A 26,113-nucleotide genomic window follows, 5' to 3' on the forward strand; every position below is an offset into this window, starting at 1 on the left:
GCCTCCTCACCAGCGCTAATGCGGGCACTGGACCGAGCGTAGTTGCGCGTGTTGCCGAAGGGGGGTGGGCCGGGGGCGGGGAGGTTTGTTCCGCTGAGCCGCATCCAGAACCGGGTGAGGCTTGTCCCCGCCGTGTCTCCAGTCCAGGGCCGCCGACAGTGGGGGTGGCCGGGAGCGGCGCAGCCTCCGGAGGCGGGGGCGCCGGGAGGCGGAGATGGGTGAGGGCGGCCTCCGAAGCCTCCCACCGACCCGGGACGAGCGCCCCGCGGCGCGGCCGCCGTCGCCGCTACCGCTTCGGGGCCTCCGGCTGCCGGCGGCTCCGCTAATGTCCCAGGCGCGTTGGCGGGCGGCCCGCGGGCTGCGGGAGTGCGGGCGCGGCCGCGAGGGCGGAGTGAGGCGGCCGCCGACGGGCCTCGGGGGTCGCCGGGTGGGGGAAGGGGCGCCTCCGTGGGCTCTCGTGGCCGAGCTCGCACTCTCCCGGCAGCGACCCTGGGTCCGCACGTTTGGGGGTGAGGACACAGCTCCCCCGCACCAGGTCCTCTCTTCGGCCGCCCAGACCCTGGCGCGGCGTCTTCTCACGGCTTATTTGGGCGAGTTTCTAATGGCGGACGCGGAGCGGGCAGGTCTCGGGCTCCGGGCCAACACGGGGGTTTCCGCCCCGCGGCGACGCGAGCTGCGGGCGAGTGGGTTCCTGAGGGACAGCGGCGGCGGCGAGCGGGCCGAATCGGGGGATAGGCGTCTCCGCGGGCTCGAGGCCGCGCTCGCCCTCCGCCTCCCGCCTTTGGCTCGCAGGGACTGTGTGGTTGTGTGGTAGTGGCGGAGCCTCGGTGTTTGTGTACCTGGTGCCTCGGCGGCCGTGGGGTGGGGGGGTGTGTGTGTGGAGGAGCGCTGAGGCTTCTTGTCCCTTTGCTTCCTCTCTGGTGAACTGGTGCTGCGTCTAGGTTGGCTATAACGAAGTCCGTTTTCATTCTTCGTTCTAGGGCCAGGAATCACCTTCAGGACAGTCTGGTGATAGTTCGGTGATAGTAATTAAGGAGGAAAGCGTCGACGGTGAGTAATTTTACCCTGTGTGTCTGTGGAATACAGTTAGCGCAGTACTAGAGTGTGCTTCCGGAGAAGGCAATGGCACCCCACTCCAGTACTCTTGCCTGGAAAATACATGGACGGAGGAGCCTGGTAGGCTGCAGTCCATGGGGTCGCTAAGAGTCAGACACTACTGAGCGACTTCACTTTCACTTTTCACTTTCATGCATTGGAGAAGGAAATGGCAACCCACTCCAGTGTTCTTGCCTGGAGAGTCCCAGGGACCGGGGAGCCTGGTGGGCTGCCGTCTATGGGGTCGCACAGAATGGGACATGACTGAAGCGACTTAGCAGCAGCAGCAGCAGAGTTGGAACTTACCTTTCTCTTACCTTGAAGGCAGAGAGTTAGTTTCTGGAGTGGACCTTGTCCCCAGAGCCAAGCCAGGGAAGTCCCTGGGAAAGCATGGGGAGTGCCTGCTCATATTTACACCACTGGTGTTCTCTTAGAGTTCTAAGATGTTCCATTTTTAATGCTTTCTTAACATTTTTTTTGCTTTCTAATGGTTAGAAATAATTTTTTTCCATACTGTTGAATTAACTAGACTGATTGAATCTTATCGTTTTCTAAGGTTGATGGACACAATACTTTGTGTGTGTGTTTGTCTTATATTTGAGGAAGATTTGTGTTTCTGTATCCTGATAAAACTCTGGCAAGCATCACATCAGGAGATTTTTTTTTTTTTTTAAGAGATAATCTAGTTCTTACCCTAGTAGCGATTCTCATTGACCACCGAATTACTAAATTGGTAGTGACAGTCTCCATTACCAAGTTGATGTGTGTTTTTTTCTTGTTACTAAAAAGTAACCTAAGTGCTGTTCATTTTGGTACAATAAAATGCCCAGTTCCCTGTCACCTGTTGGCGTTAATGACTTTAACACCAATCCTTGCCTGAGTCAATTTTGTAAAGTGTCTCAAAATGATTTTTTTAAAAAAATCTCTGATTCTACATTTATTATCTGGGATTCTGTACAGTCTTAGATCCTGCCTATTTTGTCCGTCCAGCTGGTCAGTTTTTCACCAGTCATCAAAAAGAAACTTGTGAATACTGCTGTTTCTCATAGTATTATTCCTGCCTTCCCTCTGCTGTTGTTGCTTCTTGCCAGACTCGACTGTGCACTTACTCTGATATGCTTCATGGCACATTTCATTAGTTAGACAGCTTTTAGGAATGGATATTGTTTTGACTGGGTGATTTTCATAGGATACCTGAAATGATATTTCAGATTATGTGGTAGTTGTGTGAGGTGAAGGAATGTGGACAGGGTTCTAGAGCTATGAGGGACTTTATTAGGAAAAGGGAACTAGTGGAGACTAAAAGATTGGAAGGATAACAAATCGCTGGCTCAGTTATTACCACTTAGAAAATCCACTTTTCTCAACAGCAGGTTCCTAGCATAGGTGAGCACAGTGTGGGAAGGACTAGGTTTAGTGCCAGTCAGATTTCATACCTGGTTTATATCTCTGCTCTCTTATTACTTTGGCAAGTGCAAACTAAATAAGAGTCAATAACTGAACCTTTATAAATGCACATCTTATTCAATTAAATACACTTTTTTATCCACATTTTATACGTGAGTAAATTGTGTCTGTGTTCCCAATTGCTATGAAGATTGTATAGTGCCTAGCCCGTAAGTTATGTGAAACATACACACACATTGTTAACAGTAGCTACAATTCTTGTGTTTTTTGTTTTCTGATATTTCCTCAGCTTTATTTTTCAGTCCTTTTACTGAGTTTTCCATTTTTGGTAAGCTTTTATTTCTAGAAGTTCTTTTTTAATACTAGAAATAGCAATTTTTTATGGTCTTTTGCTTGTCATGTGTCCGGCTAGAGTTCTGATAGTTGTGTGGATTTCGATTTTGTTTTCTTTTTCCTGCACTTTTCTCTTTCTCCTTTTTTTCTTTTAACAACTTTTTCTTTTACATTATTTTTTATTGGAGTATAGTTGAGTTATGTTTACAGCATTGTGTTAGTTTCTACTGTACAGCAAAGTGAATCAGCTATACCTGTATATATACATATATCCCCTCTTTTTTTGTATTTCCTTTCCATTTAGGTCACTGCAGAGCATTGAGTAGAGTTTAGTGAACTGTACAGTAGGTTCTCAGTTATCTATTTTATGCACAGTATCAATAGTATATATATATGTCAGGACTGTTTTTCTTATTTGAGGATTTCTTCAGATATTTTATAATCCTTGGTTGGTCTACTCATGGTTAAGAATTGAGAAATAGAAAATAGATTAGAAAAATGAGTGGAATGTTTCAACTTGGAGCTTCACTGTAGGATGAATCTTTTTAGGCCAATTGATGGAGAACCTCTGAAGTCATTATCTTTAGGTCTTTCATTTTGGGGGGTTCCTAATTCCACAGAAAGGAGTGTTTCTGAGAAAGAAGTTTTCTGGGGAAGAGTCTGCTGCTTGGAAGATTGAAGTCTGGATGCCTGCTCTCTGGAAATCAGCTGGGAAAGGGAGCATTTCAAATACATGATATTGAAGCATTCACCAGTGCCTGGTAAACCTGAAACAAAGGTCTTTTGTTCTATCCTCTCCAAAGAAGAGAAGTCTAGAACTTGGGCCAGAAAGGGGGAAGACCTGTGATCATCAAAGTGAGAAAGGGAAGGGACCTGGAATTTCACATCCTCCTTGTTTTAGCTGTCTGCTCCCTATTCCAGTGATATCAGGAGTTACAGGCTTTGAGCCTTTTGATGATTCCGCAGCTTAAGTCAGAGGTTTCTCAGTTTTTTCCTTTATTGTTTTAGAGTTAGGCTGTCTCAGGCAGAGTTGGTTAACTATTCATCCACCTGCTGCTCTTCAGCTTATCAGATTTTTTGCTTTTGTTTCTTCTTTAGTTTTTCATTGTGAGTAGGAACTTTACTGTCATTTATGGGGATTTTAGAAGGGATTGAAGTTCGTTTTGTGTGATCAATCTACCGTCTCTTAAGTGCCTATTAGGTACTTAAGTAGTTCTCCTGCTGTTTGTTGTGATTGTTCATTTGATTCTTCCTTTTCCTGTCTCTTTACAGTTGTGAGTAAAACCTCGAGAATCATCATATACCTTTATTTAGTTTTTGATTTTAAATGGGAATCCTTGTAACAGGAAGCTAACTTTAAAATTGATGTTATTTTTATGTAAATATACAAATATTTTTATATTACAAAAGATCTGTTACAGTATAAGTTCAGAGATGCCCTAGAATGTGTTCTAGAACTTACTAAGTGATCAACAGATTTTTATAGCATGCATCCTTTATGTTTCATAGAGCCTTGAAGATATAGATGTGGTAATAGGTAGCCAAAAATGAACCTTTGGAGCAGTGATTAAATATTTGAAAATACTTTCTTGGTGATTTTAATATTTGAAGGCTTGTGAGCAGGTTTGTTTACCTTTATCATCAAGTGCTAATCTTGTCATATTAATAACACCATTTCTATTTTAGCTACTGTTTTTTGAGTCATTTTAATATGTAAGTTCTACCAAATTGTGCATAAACATAATTGAGTATTGACTGGCTAGTATTCAACTTTTTTTAATTGAAGGTGATCTCAGGAAATTAATGATACTGAGTTGTAACTTAAGAATTCAGCAGACATTTTTGCAGCTTTAAAAAGGCATATTTAAAAAACTATAACACTGAACTGCATACTTAAAAATGATTAAAATAGCATTTTATGTTATATATATTTTAGTGTAATCTTTTGAAAAGATAACTAGCAATCGTTAGGAAATAAAAACTAGAATAAAAGTAAACACAATAGGGCAAAGGACCCTAATTTGTGTCTTTGTTTTAGTGTTAACTCTTACCTTTACCGATAATGAAATACCTTCTTAACGTTGCAAGGTTATTACCTACAGCCTAGAGATAATTTACATATAAGAGTCTTGCTTGGGTTTCAGCCTAGTTTTTTAGTTAGGCTGAAATTCTAGTCCAATTTTTTTTTTCTCTTGGCTGCACTGTGAGGCTTGTGGGAAGTCACTTCCCTGACCAGGGATTGAGTCCTGGGCCACAGCAGCGAAAACCTGGAATCCTAACCACTGAGCAACCAGGGAACTCCCATTAGATTCCACACATCTCTGTGTGGATATTCCTTTAATTTCATATTAATTTTCATTGTATCGAGATGAAAATTAAATAGTTGTAGATGAATAAGATACCACAGGAAGGGAACTTCCCTGGTGGTCCAGGAGTTAGGACTTCGCCTTCCAATGTAGTGGGTGAAGGTTCAATCCCTGTTTAGGGAGCTAAGGTCCCGTATACATCTTGGCCAGAAAACCAAAGCATGAAACAGAAGCAGCATTGTAACACATTCAATAAAGATTTTTAACAAAAATACACCACTGCTGCTACTGCTGCTAAGTCGCTTCAGTCGTGTCCGACTCTGTGCGACCCCATAGACTGCAGCCCACCAGGCTCCCCCGTCCCTGGGATTCTCCAGGCAAGAACACTGGAGTGGGTTGCCATTTCCTTCTCCAATGCATGAAAGTGAAAAGTGAAAGTGAAGTCGCTCGGTCCTGTCCGACTCCCAGCGACCCCATGGACTGCAGCCTACCAGGCTCCTCTGTCCGTGGGATTTTCCAGGCAAGAGTACTGGAGTGGGGTGCCATTGCCTTCTCCAAAAGATACCACAGGAAGACAAAATATTTAAGATTAATTACCAGTCCATTCTGAAGGAGATCAGCCCTGGGATTTCTTTGGAAGGAATGATGCTAAAGCTGAAACTCCAGTACTTTGGCCACCTCATGCGAAGAGTTGACTCATTGGAAAAGACTCTGATGCTGGGAGGGATTGGGGGCAAGAGGAGAAGGGGACAACAGAGGATGAGATGGCTGGATGGCATCACTGACTTGATGGATGTGAGTCTGAGTGAACTCCGGGAGTTGTTGATGGACAGGGAGGCCTGGCGTGCTGCGATTCATGGGGTCCCAAAGAGTCGGACATGACTGAGCGACTGATCTGATCTGAGACATTTGTTGAAATCCTAGGGTGGAGCCAAAGTATTTGCCTAAATACTTTCTCGGTAGAGAGAGATTTATCATTTTTGCACTCTTTAATATGATCCAGTCAGAGACCAGGGACCTGTATGTCCAGTTATCACAATAAAAACCTCAGTCTTTTTTTTTTATCCCCATTTATAGTATGAACAAGTTCACAGTTTAGAAAAGTAAAAGTCAATTAAGTGAGGTAATTTGCTTAGTGCCTTAGCTAAACTTTAACCTTTTCTCTTTTTGGATAATATCATAGAAATATTTAAAACTTTTTTGTAGGCTTATGTTTATAGAATTAAGAAAATGATAATTAAAGTATATAAACAGTGACTTTTAATAGTGGTTAGGGTTAGGTTTTGGAGAAGGCCCTGGCATCCCACTCCAGTACTCTTGCCTGGAAACTGCCATGGACGGAGGAGCCTGGTAGGCTGCAGTCCATGGGGTCGCTGGGAGTCGGACAGGACCGAGCGACTTCTCTTTCACTTTTCACTTTCATGCATTGGAGAAGGAAATGGCAACCCACTCCAGTGTTCTTGCCTGGAGAATCCCAGGGACGGGCGAGCCTGGTGGGCTGCTGTCTATGGGGTCACACAGAGTCGGACACGACTGAAGCGACTTAGCAGCAGCAGCAGCAGCAGGGTTGGGTTTTAACTTTTTTACAACCTGAAATTTGAAAATAGATAAATACTTAATCTTTTTTTCAGAAATAGATGACTGGAATGAGCTGAGCATAAAGAATCCCCTATTATTTTCTTTGGGAAGATCAAGATAGAACCTAACAGCCACCAGAGGGCACCATGGAGTCAGCTGTTGCTCTTCCCCAGAAATTGTTCTTTTCCTTTTTAGATTTATTCAAATACAGAAAGAACTAACAAGAATTTGTGTATGTGTAAATAACAGTTCTTAAATTTCATGATTTAGTTTAGGCGAGTTATTGCCTCTTTCATTTGAAAATCAACCACATTATAAGCTTATTGGATAGGTGTTAATTCTGATCCTAATTTTCGTATTTCCTTTATAACCCTTTTAACTGGTTCCTTAGATTTGTTATTTATCTTTGAAGTACAGTTACATGACTGTTAATTTTGTTTCATCTTAATAAAACAAGGACTTAAGAAATTGTATACAATAATTGCATATAATGTGGTGTCTATGAAATAGATTATAGAGTCAGATTTCTTGGATTTGACTCCTGATTCCACCCTTTCCAGCAGTGGAGACTTGGGCAGGCCAGGCAGATTACTTACCGTCTTCTGAGTCTTAGTTTCCTGATCAGTAAAATGAGACAAAGAATAGTTCCTACCTCACTTATTTAAGCATTTACTGAATTACTATATTTAATGATACAGCACCCATTAAGAATAAACATTATCTATTGTATGACTAAGTACTATCACTTAAAATTAGTTGGGAAAATTTTAGAATAGAATGTTACTTAGCATATTTCAGTATGAAATGTTTAAAATTGAATGATGACTGCTGTATGAGTTCTCTTAATTATTCAGTACCCCTACAGATCCCACCTCTTTCACTGTCTTGAGCTTCTAAGAAAATTGAAGCCAGCATTTGTAAACTTAGCTCAGCTTTCCATCTATTGTTTCTACATACTTATATACGTTCCAGTTATAATTGGACAAACGCTTGAACTACATGGGTTTGAACTGCCCAGATGCACTTAATACATAGATTTTTTTCAGTAAATACTGTAGTATTGCAGGATCCAGGATTGGTTGAATCTGTGGATGTGGAACCTCAGATACGGAGGGCCAACTGTAGGACTTGAGCCTCCGTGGATATCCTGGGACCAAACCCCCTGTGGGTACTGAGGGACAGCCATACACTTAACTTTTCCCTCTTGCTTTTGAGATAAAGGTGATTTCTTGTTCATGATTAGCTTCATTACCACCTGGTGCTGTGCATATCCTCATCCTCCTCTTGTCTCATCTGCTTTGAGAGCTTTGCTCCATTGATCTTTCACTTCTCCAAATTCTTCCAATTATTTGGATCTGGATCCTTTCCTTTGTCGTTCTCTAGTGCATATAGGTACACAGAAGTGTTTGTTAAATAAAACCAAGGCTAAGAATTTGGGGCCTAAAATTAGAGCCCTGAGTGGAAATGCTATTCGGGCTTACCCATATGTTTCCTGATCTATAAAATGAATTAAACTATATGTACCTCATGGGTTTTTTCAGAATTTTACGTAAACCTATAATATAGTATCTGGCAATTTGTGGACAATGACAAAAAAAGTTTCGGAATGATTTAATTACATAGTTATATTGGAAGCAGAGAATTTGAAAAACAATGAAAAAACACACTAGGGAAACATAGTTTGGACAATATAATAATTTTAGTAGATAAAGATATATCTGGTATACTAACTGTATTTGGACCCTGGGTTATTGGAGATGGAATTATTTTGTACTATTTTCTATTTCATTGAAGAACTTACTAATAGATAGAATCACAGAAAAGAATTTTAAATTTCACTTATGCTATTTAATTGCAATAAAATGTAATAATCATAATTTACTCGAACTTTTTTTCTTTTCTGTTACAGGTTCTTTGGCATGGGTGAATGTTCAGCAGGAAGATTAGACTTGACTGAACAGACTCCTATCTTATTAGGGAGTAAAGCCATGGCAGCTAGTCTCATGGATGTAGGAGACTCATTTGGTGACCCAGCTAGTCTGTTAGTTAATAGGTCTAGAAACTCATTGGTGGAAGGTGATAATGGTGATGATGATGATGTTGTGTTTATTGAATCTATACAACCTCCTTCAAGTTCTGCTCCAGTAATAGCTGATCAAAGACATTTTGTATTTCCTGCATCAAGAAATAAAAAGCTTCAAGGACATTATTCTGTAATTCTTCCTTCCTCAAGATATTTGGCTTCTCAGAAGGGAAATACAAGTGAGACAATTGTTATTGATGATGAAGAGGACATGGAAACAAATGGAAGGGAAAAGACAGTTTCTTCCAGTTTTATTGAATGGGGATTTCCTGGAACTAAAAACAGAACCAAAGATTTGGATTTCTCCACTTCCAGTCTTTCCAGAAGTAAGGTAAATGCAGGAATGGGTAATGGTGTTATCACTACAGAATCGACTGTGAAATTCATATTACTAATGTTACAACTTTAGAAGCAGGTTTTAAGCTCTGAATGATGGGCGAGATATGAACTTAATGATTACAAATATAACATCACTATAGAATTCCAACTTGGGAGATGTCGCTAAAGGACTTCAGTCAAGTAATTTTGGTGTTAATATGCAAACATACACCCCGTCTTTAACTTCACAGACCAAGACTGCAGTAGGACCTTTTAATCCTGGTAGAATGAATGTGGCAGGAGGTGAATTTCAGAATGGAGGATTTACAACTCATCATAGTCCTGGTAAGCAGTGAGTGATACTAAATACTTTCCTTTCACCCTAAATTTGTAAGCTTTTGGCTTTTACTCTTAGTACCTATATCCAGTTTATTTATTCTATATGTGAAATTTTTTTTGTTAACTTTCATATTAAAATAGACTTTTTTTTACTTAGTAAAACTGCAGTTTACCCAAGTGTTTTGTATTTTAACTGAAAACTCCCATAATTCTTACCTCCATCTTTGTTTACCATCTTTAATGTAAAATTCTTAGGATAAAAGATGGGTAGTGAACTAAAGGATTAAAGTAATATTACATAATAATTTAATTTGTAATTACATAACTTGATTTTTCAGATTTTTCAAGTGTTTACTCTTGGACTGTTCCTGATTTTTGTTTTAAATTAGCACTTTATTAGTTTCTTCATTTTAAATTTGGAAAACTTTCTTTAAATCAGAGATCTATATTTTAAATACACTTCTGTGGCCATTCGTGTTCTGGTAAAATACAATGAAAGTTATTTAAAATTTAGCAAATCTTTTTTTTTCAGCTTTTTCATGACTTAATGTGCCCTTTGTTTTTTTGTTTGTTCTTTGGTTTTTGTTTGTGTTTGCTTTTGGCCATCTATCAACTTAGAATTTTAGAAAAGAACTAGAAAGTAACAAGAGCTAAGAACCGAATCACTTATTGTTTAATGGAATGCTAGTATATTTTTTTCTTTAAAATTTTTTAAAATTAATCTTTTTCTCTGATTATGAGAACATTACACAACATTTGAAAGAAATCATAGTTAGAAATAAGGAACTAGTATCTGTTACCAACCCACTAAGTAGAAGTGACTGATAGCTGTTAAAATTTTAGTTTGTTTGCTATCAGTCATTTTGCCTCTGTGGTTTTAAAAATAGAATTTAGAGCATATTGTATATAGTTTTGTGTTCTCTTGACTTTTTTAATGTAAGTTTTAAGTATGTTATGTCATTTTAAAAACAGAATTTTCAGTGACTATAAAATATTCTGTTGTCTGAGATATTTATTCCTCTAAAGGCATTTATGTTTTGTCATTTTTTTTTAACTGTTGAAACTCCACACACTAAATGTCTTTGTTTACATTGTTTATTATTTCTAAAGGACAGTTCTCAAACTTTCAAACTCAGTTTCACTCTTTGAAATGATTGAGGAACCCAGAGTTTTTTGTTTGTTTTTATCTGTTATCATACTAGAAATTAAAACTTAAATTTGAAAAGTACTTAACAATAATTATGTATTATGTGACATATTTTTAATGAAATATAACTACTTTCAAAGAAATTTAGTGAAAAAAGTGACGTTATTCTGGCTTAGTTGAAGACAGTATATTTAGCTCCTCCGATTGAGTTCTACATAGAATGTGTTGCATTGTCTTCTTTTGTTTGCAGTATAAGGAGAAAATCTGGCCTCACATACATACATGATTGTAGAATGGAGCGATATTTTACTAGTCTTTTTAGTTAATTATGGATATTTTCTTTTCCTTTTGACATAGCTCCAAAACTTGATAAGTGGTCATTTCTTAAAAGTTCTTACAGTGTGGAATCTGAAACTGTATAATGAACTTTTCATACATTATTACACTAAAATTCATTAATCTTCAGATGAATTTTACCTTTGAATGAATTGGTAACATTGTGCTTTCATTATTTGTAAGTGTTGATTCACTGAGTTACCTAGGTCTTCTAAATGTTGACACCTTAGAAAGCTAGCAGTGTTAGATGCAAGTTTTCAAACATTCTGATTTTCACTTGAAACATCAAATTTTCTCATTGGCAACAAACAGTTATTTTTTTGAAATGAAAAGCTTAATTTAAGAAAATGTAACCAGTTTGTCATTCTTTCAAGGCTAGTTCAGCCTGCAGTGCAAGTTTTGCAAGTGCTTTTCCACTGTGTCTCATTGTACTTTGTTATGAAAAGGAAGTGGCTTCTGGATGCTTCCCCATTCATCATACAGCTTCCTCGTTCATCATACAGAGTATTAAGATGTAATCAGAGGCTGAAATTTAGTAAAATTCATACTAAGTTTTACTTTTTCATCAAGGACTTCTTTTGTATAATAAATAATTTCACTGGTCTTTGTCCATGTTTCTTGGGAGAGAGGCTGAACCCTTGAGATTAACCAATTCTAAGGCTAAGGGAAGGTCGAAAGACCAACCATGTGATTCAAGTAGTTGGGCCTTTGAGCCAGCACACCCTCCATGGAGGAGAAAGAGGCTGAGATTGTCTGATCACCTGCAGCAAATAATCCCATCATTCATGTCCACACGGTGATGAAACCCAGTACAAACTCTCGACATTGAGATCAGTGTAGCCTCCTGGTTGGTGAGCTCATCCATGCCCGGTGGGTGACGCTACCTGATTGACAGAGAATGGGCAGAAGCTCTGCATTGGGATCCTCCCTCTCCTCAGCTTGTATGTCTTTTCATTTGGCAGGTCCTGATTTGTATCCTTTAAATAATACTGATGATAAGTATAAAGCTTTCCTGAGTTCTCTGAGTCATTCTAGCAAATTATCAAACCTGAAGTGGCCTTAGGAAGCTCCCGGATTTGCAGCCAGTTGGCCAGGAATCCAGGTGGCATGTGAAGGGAGGGCAGTCTTGTTGTGGATGTGTCTTTAAGCAGGGCTGGTGCTCACTCCAGGTGTTTAGTATCAGAATAGTGTCGACCTGTCGGTATTGGAAGAAGAACAGCAGAAGTAAATGTGCCTGATAGTGAGGACAACTTTTCTAGTACAGTTGGGTTCCACTGTGAGCAGTTTTACTCATCATTGCTTTTGCACCATTAGTGCAAATGCCAGCATAGTGAAAAAGACAAATAATCTGTTTTATTATGAAAATAGTTTAGCCTGGCACATCCTCTTTTATTTCTTACGTAATGTTGAATAGGAGTGATCAAAGTATAAAGTCGTGTCTGTTTTTTTTTGGCAGCACTGTGGGGCTTGTGGGATCTTAGTTCCCCAATCAGGAATTGAACCCCAACTTTTCAGCAGTGAAAGTACCACGTCCTAACCACTGGACTCCCTTGTCTTATTCTTGACCTGGGGGGAAGCATTTGACATTTCATCAGTAGTATATTGATTGACATGTCAAATCTCTAAGTTTAGCACACTTATTTTCTAGTGAAAAGTTTCTGTAGGTGAAATGGCTAAGTCAGATGTCAGTTTTTTAAAGCTTTTCATGGTAAATGCAAAATGGCCCTCATAAAAAAATTCTGGGCTTTTTTCCATGTTGTAAACTGTCCTCAGGAGTAGGAATATTGTTTAATGTTTGCTAAACTGACCATTTAAAGGTGATAACTTCCTTAATGTATATATCATGCTTGCTTGCTTAGTAGCTCAGTCATGTCCGACTCTAACGAACCCATGGACTATAGCCCACCAGGCTCTTGTACATGGAATTTTTTAGCCAAGAATGCTTTGAAGTGAAGTGAAAGTCCCTCAATTGTGTTTGACTCTCTGCAACCCCGTGGACTATACAGTCCATGGAATTCTCCAGGCTAGAGTACTGAAGTGGGTAGCCTTTCCCTTCTCCAGGGGATCTTCCCAACCCAGGGATCGAATCCAGGTCTCCTGCATTGCAGGCGGATTCTTTACCAGCTGAGCCACCAGGGAAGCCCCAGAATACTGGAGTGAGTAGCCTATCTTCTCCAGGGGATCTTCTGGACCCAGGAATTGAACCAGGGTCTCCTGCATTGCAGGTGGCTTCTTTACCAGCTGAGCTATCAGGAAAGCCCAAATTTATATATCACTGAACTTTTAAAAATAGATTTGCAAAATATAAATTTATTCATTCATGTTTGTCATCTACTTATTACCATGTACATCTTTTATTTATTGATTGAGTGAAACATGAGAAATAATATAAAAAACTTGTGATCTCTGTGAAGAATGATGTGATAAGCTTAAAAACAGTTGAAGATGTTGAAGACTTGAAATAATGTTCATTGAAAAATCATTCTTTTGGATCTGTTCACTCTTCTTTTAAAAAAATTTTATTTCTAATATAATTGATTTGTTTCTTTCACTTATTTCTTGTTTTGTAATTATTTCCTAAATTTTAGATGTATATTTGTGGAAGCATGAATTCAATCTTATGTACATATAAGCTCTTAAGTTAAAATATAAACCTTGCCATGTATATCTTTGATGCTTCAGCCTTGACCTATTTTTCACTTTCTGAAGTAAATTGAAGTTGTGTATTTAATGGTGAAATGGATCAGTAACATGCTTTTCAATTTAAAAGCATAGCACATAAACTTGATAAACTTAACTATAAAGGAGCATACTGTGGTTAGATGTGATACTGTCACTCCACTCAAATAGTGGACATAACTGAGACTTGCAAAAGTTGTTTAGATTACTTAGATGTATTTTCATTCTTGTCATCCTTTTATCTCATTAATTCAAAACTGTATATTACTATGATATTTTCTCATGACATGAAATATCAGTGATTTTAAAATATAGCAGAAAAACAAGCATTAAAGGACTCACTTGATATTCATTCATATATATGAAGAAGTTCTTAGCTACATTTGAACTATTTTGTGTATGCTGAGGCAATTCCTTCCTGTTATCTATGAAGTTTGAATGAATTTACAGTGTTCCTGGGTTCTCTGAAGTTCTACTTTGGGGGACAGAATTTACAGACTATATCCTTTTAAATAATACCACTTGGTCCAGAATTCTTAAGAGAGTGTCTACCAAGTTGTCAGGTGAAGAGTGATGGTGAAGATGTGTCAAGTTTTCTGAAAGGTGGAGTCACTTTTCAAAAGGAATGCCTTGTTGCTGCTTTTTTCTTTGTTAAAATGGAATATAGCATCTTGAAAGCTGTCTAATTTTAGTGTTAATCCCAAATTTTGTTTTTGCCTGCTGTCAGCTTTGGTAAAACTAATGAATTTTATCAGAAGACATACAGAATAAGATGGCGGCAATTATATTACTGTTGAAATTGTTATTATTCAGAGTCAAAGCTCCCTCAAAGTGTCTGTCTTTAATTGCTGTGAATATTTTGCAGCACAGGAAAAAAAAAAAAAGAGCAAGATGAGAATTTCTGGAGTTGAGTTATATTTAAATATATGGGTTCAGATTTTATCCTAAAAAAATTATGGCTCTGCATAAATGACAGATAAAACTTGTTTAACAGCTTATGAAAATAGAATTGTGTCCATTAGAATGGACTTTGTGTTATTTAATTTTTGCATTAACCTTTAGGGTATACTGTATTACACTGAAAGTTCTTCGGTCATCATGTATCTTTATGTAAATGGCAAAAATCTCATCCAAGAGAATACCTGGAAATTGTTCTTGGCATCTGTGTTGTATCTTTGTTGGATTATAAGCATTTTTGGCCTGGATACTGATTCTAGGAAGTTCTGCTTCTGATAATAATAGATTTTAAACTAACAATTGATAGGTAACTCCTGTCCCTCCTACAGAGAATAATGGCGGGGAGACAAAATGTATAAAATGTCAGAAGCATTATAGAGCTACAAATACACTGGGAAAATGAGGTTTGTCATATCTGAGATGACGCTATCTTCTTGGGGTTGCTCTTCTGTAATGCGAGTTTGGTCAATTCCGGAAATGGCCACTGAGTTAAAGGGGACTTTTAGCAGACTCATGGGGGCCTGCAAGGAAGGACACTGGTTTCAAAACAAACAACAAAAACCATTGACCTGTGGATTGGGAATGTGAACATAATCCAGAGTCTCAATGTTTTCCCCAGTTTTTCATATAGAAATGGTAGTCAGGGATATGAGAAGGCAGGCCATCTAACAACACAATCAAGAGAAAAAAGCAGATACTAGAAGTGAGTCCATGAGGGGTGTGGTAATAGGATTATCTGTCTACATTTTAACTGTAGGTTACCTGTAGGAACAGCTGAAGAGAGTGTGAATGAACTAGGTTTATCAGAATATTATCCAGACTGAGTGAGAACCAGAAAGGGCGAAATGCAGAAAAGAACGGAAGAGACTTAGGATACTTGATGAAAAGGACATGTAATTAATGTCCCAGAAAGAGGAAGAAAGAAATGAGGCAGAAGAGGTGTAACTGAAGATTTTCTAAAATGGAGAAAAAACTTTAACCTTTGCATTCGAGAATCTTTACAAATACTGAACAGGATAAATACCCTGGAAACCATTAAAAGACATGTACAGAAATCATGGTCAAAAATTGGAAGACAAAAAAAAAATTGGAAGACAGTCCTCCCCCTATACATTGTAGCTTCCTCCCCTGAGTAGCAAAGATCGCTCCTGTGTCCTGCCCACTCTGTCATACACAGTGAAATGTCACTCAAGACCTTGCTTATCAGATCCCCCTATCCAGTAAACTGTTGATGTCCCCTCAGCCCAAAATATTGGAAGCATTCCAAATGTCCATCAGAAATAGAATGATAAATAGTATGAACCACATAATGGAATACTCAACAGTGGGAACAGATGAACAGCTATCTTCAGTGTGTGTGAAACTCAGGGTACAGATTACGTGATGACATATGTGAAGTTCAAAATAAGACAACTACTCTGATGTCAGGACAGGTACGGCTTGTGGGAAAGAAGGGAAGTGATTGAGTTGAAAAGACATGAGGACCTTTCTGTGTGTTTATCTGGGTGGTGGTCATAAAAGTATAGGTGTGTGCATGCTCAGTCATGGCTGACTCTTTGTGACCCCATGGACTGTAGCCTGGCAGGCTCCTCTTTCCAGTGGATTCTGTAGGCAAGAATACTGGAGTGGGTTGCTATTCCCTTTTCTAAGGGATCTTCCTGACCCAGGGATCGGACCTGCATCTCCTGTGGCACCTGCATTGGTAGGTGGTTTCTTTATTGAGCTCTGCACTTAAGATATTCAAGCTTCACGTGTATGTGTTGCTCTTTAACAACTAAAAAACCCCACTGAGACACTAAAGTAACTTCACTCAGACCAACACTTAAGAAATACTAAGATGTTATTCTTTAGGAAGTAGAGTTTGGATGTGGGAAGAAAGAATACCTAAAACTCAAAATAGTGTGTCTGGCATGTACTGGTCTCAGGCAGACCACCTCTGCCTTCTAAGTCTTGGTTTTTCTTGCGTGTAAGGAGGGGTTTGCATTAATCTACTGGGCCCCTTCTCTTAAAATTTACTCTGGGGACAGCGTGGAAAAATGTGATTGAGACTTCTTTTATTTAACCTGGAGACACTAATATAATAAATAAAATAGGAATTTGATGGAAGAAGAAACTTTGAGGGACTTCCTGGCAGTCCAGTGGTTAAGAATCCACCTGCCAGTGAAGGGGACATGAGTTTGGTCTCTGGTTTGGAAGATCCCATATGTCACAGGGCTGCCCGTGGGCCATGACTCCTGAGCCTGTGTTGTAGATCCAGTGAGCTACAACTACTGAAGCCCTTGGGCCCTAGAGCCCCCTGCTCAGCAACAAGAGAAGTCACTGCAATGAGAAGCCCATGCACAGCAACAGAATCCCAGTGCAGACAAAGATAAATAATACTAAAATAAACTTGGAAATTAGGATAAATTAAATGGTTGCAGTATGAACAAAGAAAACATTTGCTCTATTTATGTATGCGTCAAAGCTAAAGTGAAAGAAAATCTATTTTTTTAGCAGTAGAAGTTTTACTTTTCATAATTATGTATAACTGTGTCCCCTTTAAGTGTGGGTAAGTATACAAATTTACAAGCCCAAAGAATCCCCTTGCGTTTCTGTGGTTGGGACTCCATGCTTTCACACCGGGAGTATGGGTTTGGTCCCTGGTCAAGGAACTAGAATCCCACAAGCCACCTGGCATGGCTAAAAATAAAAAGCCTAGTTTTTCTTTCATAGTAATGGTAATGGGAAATCTTGTAGTGCTTTGCATTTATTTCTGTCATTAAATCTGCTTTGTTATCCACATGATCTACAGAGAAGTTGATCCCAGAATGCATCCTGTATTTTATAGATGGAACATGTAATTTTTGTTTTCTAAAGAAATAGTTCAGAAGTAGGCAGGTGAAGCAATAAACTTACGGGCATTTGGTAATAAAAACTTTATCAGGGGAACTCTCTGTCAGCCCAGTAGTTAGGACTTCGAATGAGGGCCCAGGTTCAATCCCTGGTCAAGGAAATAAGATGCTATAAGATGTGTTTTATACCCAAAAAGAAATCTAAAAATCTTTATTGGAATATACTTCATGTTTGCCAGCATATCTTCCTGTGGAGTGAAAGAATTTCTTTGGTTACTTTTTGGTTCTGTTTTGTTTTTGCCTATTAAGATAAAATGTCAAAAAGGACAAAATTAGAAGCAGCACATGGGAATTTAGAAGTGAAAATAGAGTTGTTAATATTGCTAGTATTCTGAAAGTTGTTTGGAGCTGTAATAAGTGAAGGGGCCATAGGCCTTTTGCTAATGACAAAAGCTATTTTTGAAGAGCGGTTACAAAATAATTCAGTACTCTTGGGCCATTTTTCTCATCTCACTCTTGGGCTTTCTCTCAAAGCTTCATCATTACCCTGGAGTGAATTAGAAATGCAGATCTCAGGCTCCTCACTTGACCTACTAGTTTAGAATCTCTGTGTAAACAAGATTCCCAAATGATCGTATGCATGTTAAGGCACTGTAACCCATACATAACCTGTAGCATTTTGAGGCAAACAGCAGAGTGCCTGTGTAAAGGTAGGAGAGCTGGGTCTCCTGCCCATACCACCTCACTGATACCTGGAAATAGTCTACAGTACCTGTAGACAGAGTTGCTTTAACATGCTATGTCTAAATTTCATGTATTTTGAAGTATTATGGAGGTAAGTGTACTAATATCTACAAGTTACTTGAACTACATAACAAGATTATTTAGAATCTATCTTGAATGAATAAATAGAATAAATGAATAAATAGAAAGGTGTGATAAAGCAAAACCAGTAAAATAGTATAGCATCTACATGGTGGACATGTGGGTGTTCACAGTAAAATTCTTTAAGCTTCTCTATATACTTTAAATTTTTCATAATGTTAGGGGGAAGTTGTTATCAAAATGGATATCATATACTAGATTTTTGGAGAAGGAAATGGCAACCCACTCCAGTACTCTTGCCTGGAAAATCCCATGGATGAAGGAGCCTACCTACATCCATGATGTAGGCTACAGTCCATGGGGTCCCGAAGAGTCCGACACGACTGAGGGACTTCACTTTGATGAGTTGGAGAAGGAAATGGCAACCCACTCCATTGTTCTTGCCTGGAGAATCCCAGGGATGGCGGAGCCTGGTGGGCTGCCGTCTATGGAGTCGCACAGAGTCAGACACGATTGAAGTGACTTAGCAGCAGCAGCAGCATACTAGATTGTAGTCTATATTTGTGCATTTTTTTATAATGTGTTAATATTTTCTTAGAAGAGAAAAAGTGCTTTAGGAAATGCTCTGTGTACAAAAGTGATGCTTTAGTATATGCATTGCCTCATTCGGCGTTTTATTTTTTTCCTGCTGTTTGGCTTGTTAGTTCCCCAACTACGGACTGAACCTAGGCCCTTGGCACCTAAAGCATAGAGTCCTAACCACTGGGCCATTAGGGAATTCCCTCTCATTTAGATTTCATAACACTGATAGGTCGGGTGTTACTGCAGTTTGTAGCTGAGAAAACCGAGGCTCAGTTTAAATTACTTGCAAATTTGTAGCACAGAGGGTCTGTCTTAGAGATTCTGGTTACTCAGTGTACTATTCCAGGACCACCATTTCTGTTGCTGGCACAGTATAGCTTTATTCACTTAGAATATGAAGCAGATTGTTCTGCTGGGTTGTAAAACAAGCCTGCCTTAATACTCTGTTGTGCAAAATGAAAATTTTTAAGTATCTTTCTGATGTGAATGTTTAACTGTTTCGTGACTTTCTTGTGTGTTTTATTTTTAAGATTCTTGGATCTCCCAGTCAGCATCCTTTCCCCGTAATCAGAAACAGCCAGGGGTGGATTCTTTATCACCAGTGGCCTCGCTTCCTAAACAGATATTCCAGTCTTCTGCCCAACAGCAACCCACTAAAGCAGCTAAAATCACTTGTGCAAACTGCAAAAAACCTTTACAGAAGGGACAGACAGCTTATCAGCGAAAAGGATCAGCTCATCTCTTCTGTTCTACCACCTGCCTTTCTTCCTTCTCTCATAAGCGTACTCCAAAGAAACGCAATGTGACATGTAAAAAGTAAGCTGTACCCTTCAACACACCTCCATATGATTGGACACTGGTAGTATGCATATGTGTTCTGAATGTCCTTACAGAGTTGCAGAGATCGATAGGTAGAATCGATGCACAGGTGTCTTCCACTTTACAGAATTTGAGTTAGCTTAGCATACATCAGAGCTGTGGGTCATTTGTACTGTACTTACTCTTGGCAGGAAAATGGAGTTTAGGTATTGAGATAAATGGACCCTCTCTTTTCCACTGCCTTTTCCTCACCCTTTCCCCCACGCTCTATCTTGTCTACCTGGTTGATTGTCCCCTTTTAGAAGTCATAACCTGTGGCAAGGTTCTAAAGGTCAACCTATGATGACAATACTTGCTCTAGTTAATTTATGGTTATTTATTTGTTTGGCTGTGCTGGGTCTTAAGTTGCAGTACTTGGGATCTTCAGTCTTCTTGTGGCATGTAAGATCTTTAGCTGTGGCATGTGAGATCTAGTTCCCTGACCAGGAATTGAACCCAGGCCCCCTGCATTGGGAGCACAGAGTCTTAGCCACTGGACGACCATGAGTCTCAACAAAATATTTCTGAATCTCTTCCCATATCATTTAGGAACTCTTAGCAGTGAAACCAAAATGTGGATTTTTTCTGGATGGATCCAAAAATTATAGTTGATTCCTAGGATTAAATCATGAGAAAATGAAAAATGTCAGTTGTTATTCATATATTTGACTTCTATTAAAATGCAGTATTCTGGGGAGTTCCCTGGCGACTTCTGTGGCCTGGCTTCAGTCCCTGGTTGGGGTGCTGAGGGAACCGATATCCTGAAAGCCACACAGCACGACCAAAAAGAAATGTTCTTAAATTGTGTCTGTCCTTTGCGTTTCAGAGATGCACCTACCAAAAAAGCTACTGTTGTTCCTCAAGGGGAGTCAAGTGAACCCTTCCCAAAATGTTTTAGTACATCTCATTTGTCTCCCTATGAAGACAGCCAGAATCTTCGAAAAAGAGTTCTGAACAAATCAAGATGTACAATCTGCAATAAACTAACAGAGGTCTGGAGTTTTATTTAAGTTACTATCTAGATTAACCAGGATAATTTTAACTTTTAGGTGCTACTATATGTTCTGCGATCTACCTAATAGATGTGTCCTGAATTCCCTCAGTGAAGTTGAAGGGAAGAATAGGCGTATGTTAGAGTTGTCTCCTAACAAACATCCCCTTCCCATTGAATGAGGAGTAAACATGTGCTTATGTGGAATTGAATGCAGTCATAAAGAAAGCAGTGGTTTCATGGTGGATTTTGTTCTTATTGGCCACACTAAATGAGAATGAATGTAGGTTCAGGACATGAAGGAAACAACCAGTCCTAGAAGAACACATAGAATAAATGGAGTGGACCTATGTAGGTCATCCCACATTTCCTAGGTGTCACTGCTGTCTTCCCAGGCATCCAGGGAGTGCTCAGTTGGCTGAATTTGGTCTGGGTTACCAGGTAGCCATGCAAATTCTGGACAGGATTTTATCTCAGCTACCACAGAGCTGAGCAGAGCAAGAACTTAGGTCCTTACAGACACCATCCTGAAAGTGGGTGATACTGGTGCCCACTGGCCATCCCTCACCCCTGTTTTCTAGGGCAGTGAAGTTTATAATACCTACAAATTCCCTATCCATTTGTTTTAATCAAGTCATATCAAAACCTATCTAATTCATTTTCTGTTATTCTTAAATATCTCTTATTTTACTGCTTTTTATTCTATGAATCTTATTTTTCCTTTTTACAAGAAATCAAAGATAAAAATAAAAGAGTAGTATAATGTGCTTTTTAATGTCTTTTACCTGAATATTTCTTCCACTGAGAAATTACTGGAGATTCTTTGTTGAAAAAAAAAAATAGATATATCAGGTATGACGCAAATCTGGTTGATTTATTTAGTAAATTGGTTTTTCTTCTAGATTCGGCATGAAGTCAGCGTTAACAACGTGACACACAAGCTATGCAGTAACCAGTGCTTTAATAAGTACAGGCTGGCCAATGGTCTAGTGATGAATTGCTGTGAGCAGTGTGGCGAGTACCTGCCCGGCAAAGGAGCTGGGAACAATGTCCTGGTCATTGAAGGTCAGCAGATGCGATTTTGCTGCCAAAGTTGTGTTAACGAGTATAAACAGGTAATTCTCTTTTAATGAGTTTTAAATGATCAAGCTTGCAGTAACCGTCCTGATAGCTTTCATTAAGCAGATTTTTCTTAGAATCTCATTTAGTTCCTTTATAAGTCTTTCATTGAATATTACTCTCAAATGAGTATTGAAATTGATTGATCTAAGCTTGCTTGCTTTAAGACTTGACATTTTGCAGACATTACAAGAAGTAATTTTCTCCTGTACCGTTTTGCGTCCCCACTAGTTCCAATTACTCCGTAGTCTCAACAATATTTGGTGTTGTCTGTTTTGATTTAATCTATTCTAGTGAATATGAAATGATTATCTCATTGTGGTTTTAATTTCCTGATAACTGCTGTTCCTTTTTTTATCACGTGTATATCTTTTGTAAAGTATCCAAGTCTTAGCTCACTTTTTTTTTTTAGTTCACTTTTTTTATTGGGTTGTCTTTTCTGTTATTGAGTGATAGGAATTCTTTATATATTCAAGATACATTTCTTTTGTAAAATGTATTTGGAAGATTTTTCTATTGGACAGTGTTTTTGTCTTTTCTCAGTGTTTTTGAAAAGCCCAAGTTTTACATTTTGGTAAAGTCCAATTTACTGTTTGCTTTTCTGATTAATACTTTTTGTCTCTTGTTTAGGGTGTCTTTGCCTACCAAGGTTATGAAGATATTTACCTATCTTGTCTTCTTTTTAGGTTTAAATTTTATATCTGTGATCCATCTCAAGTTAATTTTGTGTGGGAGGGCTTTCCTACTGATCCTGTGGTTAAGATTCTGCCTTCCAATGCAGGGAACACAGGTTCAATCCCTGGACAGGGAATTAGATCCCGCATGCTGCAGCTAAGAGCTTGGCATCAGTGAGTGGGAGCTAAAGATGCAGACAGACCTGCAATGGGCCAGACAGGCCTTCACAGCAAAGAATGACCTGGCCAATATATCATTGGTGCCAAAGTTGAAAAAGGATGAGAAGGCAGCTGGAGGGTGACTGTGTGTGGTAAGCACAGTGGCAGAGAGAACTAAACTTGCACCCTCCTCATTGAGAAGTCGATAGCAATGCCTAAAAGTGGGAGGAAAAATCAGTAAATAGTGATACAAACATGTTGTTGTGATACTTGGAAATAAATATGGAAAGAATCATCTAAAAATGTTCAAAGTACTTCTGGGAAAAGGGATGTTTTAATTAATAGAATTATTTCTTTTAATTAGATGTAACTGGTTGATTCTCTTTACTAAATGTTTATTAACTTTCAATTAAATAAAACCTTCGAAATAGTATTAAAGATACTGAAGTTCAGACAGGGTCTTCCCCAGAGTCACACAGCTAGGTTATACCTCATGTATAATACCTTAGGTAACGTGAAGAACTAAGATCCTGCAAGAAAATATGTATATGTATATGCTGTGTTCGCTCTGATGCCAACGTTTAATTATATGTAAGCCTTGAGTTTCCTGATGATCTACACTGAATTCAATTTAATGATCCCCAGGAAGATGAGTCTTAGATGTGGGGGAAATTGTGACAACTTGACTACCTATTCATTACCAAGACACTCAAGAAGGAAAGAAAGAAGACCAAGGCTTGAGTTTGGTTGTTTAAAAAAATAACATTAGCAATAGTCCTTGGCATTCTGTCTCTTCTTAAATATGCTCTTTTGGTATCGTCTTACCAGTCCCATAGTTTCAGCTAACATGTATTTTGATGACTTCCAGAATATATCTGGAATATATATTTATTCAGGTTCACACCAGTATGTCTGTCTAATTTCCATTTGAATGTTCCACAAATATTTGGAACTCTGTCCACAACTGACACGCCAAGCCTACTTTCCTTCTTTGTTTCCCAAATCAGTAAATAACCCCCCATCCAGTCAGGTGTCCAAGCAGAAACTTTGGATTATTCCTTACTCTTCTGTCTTAGCCCCCAGTGCCACTCATTTCCCAACTAACCTGGATTCTACTTCCTAACCCACTCCTGGCTCTGCCCTGTGCCCACTACCATAGTCCTAGACCTGACCGCCGTCCCTTCTTGCCAGAATTGGCCCCACAGCCTCCTGGCCGTCTCTGTTTCCTGGTTTCCCTGAGCACTGGAGACCAGGGTGCAGTCAGGGTGGTCTTCCAGGGCACACGCCACATCATGTCACTCCTGCTCTGCCTCGGTGCTGCTTCTGCATGCAGGACTGCCTCAGAGCAGTGCTCTTGGTTCCTGAGCTCCATTGTTTACCGTGGTCAGGTTGTACCCTGTACTAAAATACTAGAGCTAGCAGATGCCCTTCACAGTGCATACATTTCTTTTTTTGACTCTTTTGTGTGTGTGTACATTTTTGACCCCAGAATAGCTAATTTTAATTATTAGATGAAATCATATACTATATGGTACCTTGTGACTGAATTTCACATATACTGTTTTCAAGGTTCATCCAAGTTGTAGCATGTATCTTTACCACACTTAATTTTATTGCCAAATAATATTTCATTGTATGGATAATACCACACTGTTATTTCTATTTTCTTGGCTCTTGTGAATAATGCTGCTGTGATCATTTTGTACAAGTCTTAATGTATTTTCATTTTTGAATTGCCACTCTTCAAAAGTGGCATAGGGTCACTATGGTGACCATATGTGTCAGCAGAGGATGACATAGGGTGTCTTACAGAGTGACTGTTAATTTTGAGGAATTGCATTATTTTCCATTTTACATTGCCATCAGTGCCTTAGGAAGGTTCCAGTTTTTCTACATCTCTGCTAACACTTGTTATTATCACTCCTTTTATTGTAGGCATCCTGGTGGGTATGAGGTGATTTGTAATGGTATTGAATTGTATTTCTTTGATGATTAATGATAAGCATCTTTTTCATATGCTTACTGGGCATTTGTATATACATTAACTTTTTTCAGTGTTAATAATGTAAGAAAATTATAATCTATTTTTCCTCAGATGATAGAAACAAACTTAAAAAAAATACTAGCATCAGAAAACAGAAAAAGGAATGCTGTTGGAGAAGAAAATGAAAGAGAATTATATGGATCATTGAACATACTTCCAGAAAAAACAGAAGAAATACCAGAAAAAAAGGAAAAGACTTCAGAATTACAGGTTTCAGCAGAATGTAGCCTAGACGCATCAGTGGTCCAACAGAATGTGAATTTACCTCCTTCCGTGTCAGACATAGCTGATAAACTTCAAGAGCAACTGGGAGAGAAACCATCAGAAGACTCCATTATTCCAGCTGTGCTTTCTGCAGATCCAGGTACATGGCCCCGAATTTTGAGTATTAAACAGAGGGACACTCTAGTTGAAAATGATCCACCTCAAGTAAGAAATTTTAACTTCCCAAAAGACAGTACAGGGAGGAAGTTTTCAGAAACTTACTATACAAGAATTCTTGCAAATGGTGAGAAAACCACTAGATCCTGGTTACTTTATTCGACCTCGAAAGATTCTGTGTTTTGTCTGTACTGCAAACTCTTTGGGGAGGGAAAAAATCAACTGAAGAATGAGAATGGGTGCAGAGATTGGCAGCATTTATCACATATTCTTAGCAAACACGAGGAGAGTGAAATGCACATCAACAATAGCGTTAAATATTCAAAATTAAAATCTGATTTGAAAACAAGTAAAATTGTTGAAGCTTCAGAACACAGATTACAGGAGAGAGAGGGGAAGGATGGTGTGAAGCTGTTGTACACCTTAGACCTGATCTGACATGACATGAAGAGGTTGAATACTTACTCAGAGTTGTACCCTGATAGTTGGTGCTTTGTGCTGAGGTTCCCAGATAGTGCTTCCTCCGCTCATTAGTAATTATAGCAAGTTACCTCGTAAAGATGGTTTCTGCTCCAGGTTCTCATGATTAATGCCCATTCCAGTGAAGGCAGTTGTTGATCTTTTCAGTCTTTCAATTCACATCTTTTAAAATGGGCATTTCAGGACTGACTTTTGACCGGTGTGATTAATATTTTGTTCTGATTATCTTGAAAGAGGGAGAAAAAGCCTTGAATTTATCAATACCAGTTGAACAAGATACATATGTGAACAAGTATTGTTATTTAGAAATAGAATGGGATCTGAAACTGCAGCTTTTTGCTAGTAAACCAAATACTTATGGTTTATTTCATTTGGGCAAAATGTTATTATTTGAACAAAGCAGCATCATTTGTTATGTTAAATGAATTAAGGTGGTTAATTTGTTTTTTGGTTTTGTTTTAATTTATAAATGTTTTAGCTTTTATTGTCATGTGAAAACTATAAGCATAAAGAATATACCTATTTTTATGTTGGTACAAATATAAAATATATTGTTGGTATAAATATTAAAATAAAAATATATTAAGTTAA

General features: G+C 38.7%; 1 protein-coding gene across 6 annotated transcripts; it reads left to right on the forward strand.

Annotated features, from left to right (window-relative positions):
* The first annotated feature begins 5 nt into the window (after positions 1-5).
* ZMYM5 (zinc finger MYM-type containing 5) lies at positions 6-26,113 on the forward strand. 6 transcript variants are annotated; one of them, XM_070380557.1, is made up of 8 exons: positions 6-114; positions 981-1,050; positions 8,629-9,133; positions 9,372-9,465; positions 19,347-19,632; positions 20,501-20,666; positions 21,568-21,780; positions 24,713-26,113. In XM_070380557.1, the coding sequence occupies exons 3-8, from the start codon at positions 8,639-8,641 to the stop codon at positions 25,478-25,480; spliced, it is 2,022 nt and encodes a 673-aa protein (XP_070236658.1). In that variant the 5' UTR covers positions 6-114; positions 981-1,050; positions 8,629-8,638; the 3' UTR covers positions 25,481-26,113. The 6 variants fall into 6 exon arrangements, with proteins under 6 accessions (XP_070236658.1, XP_070236657.1, XP_070236656.1 ...); XM_070380556.1 differs by having other exon boundaries at positions 111-218; XM_070380555.1 differs by lacking the exon at positions 6-114 and adding an exon at positions 121-334.

Source organism: Bos mutus, chromosome 12 (genome assembly GCF_027580195.1).
Source record: "Bos mutus isolate GX-2022 chromosome 12, NWIPB_WYAK_1.1, whole genome shotgun sequence".
In the NCBI taxonomy this organism is placed as follows: Eukaryota; Metazoa; Chordata; class Mammalia; order Artiodactyla; family Bovidae; genus Bos; species Bos mutus.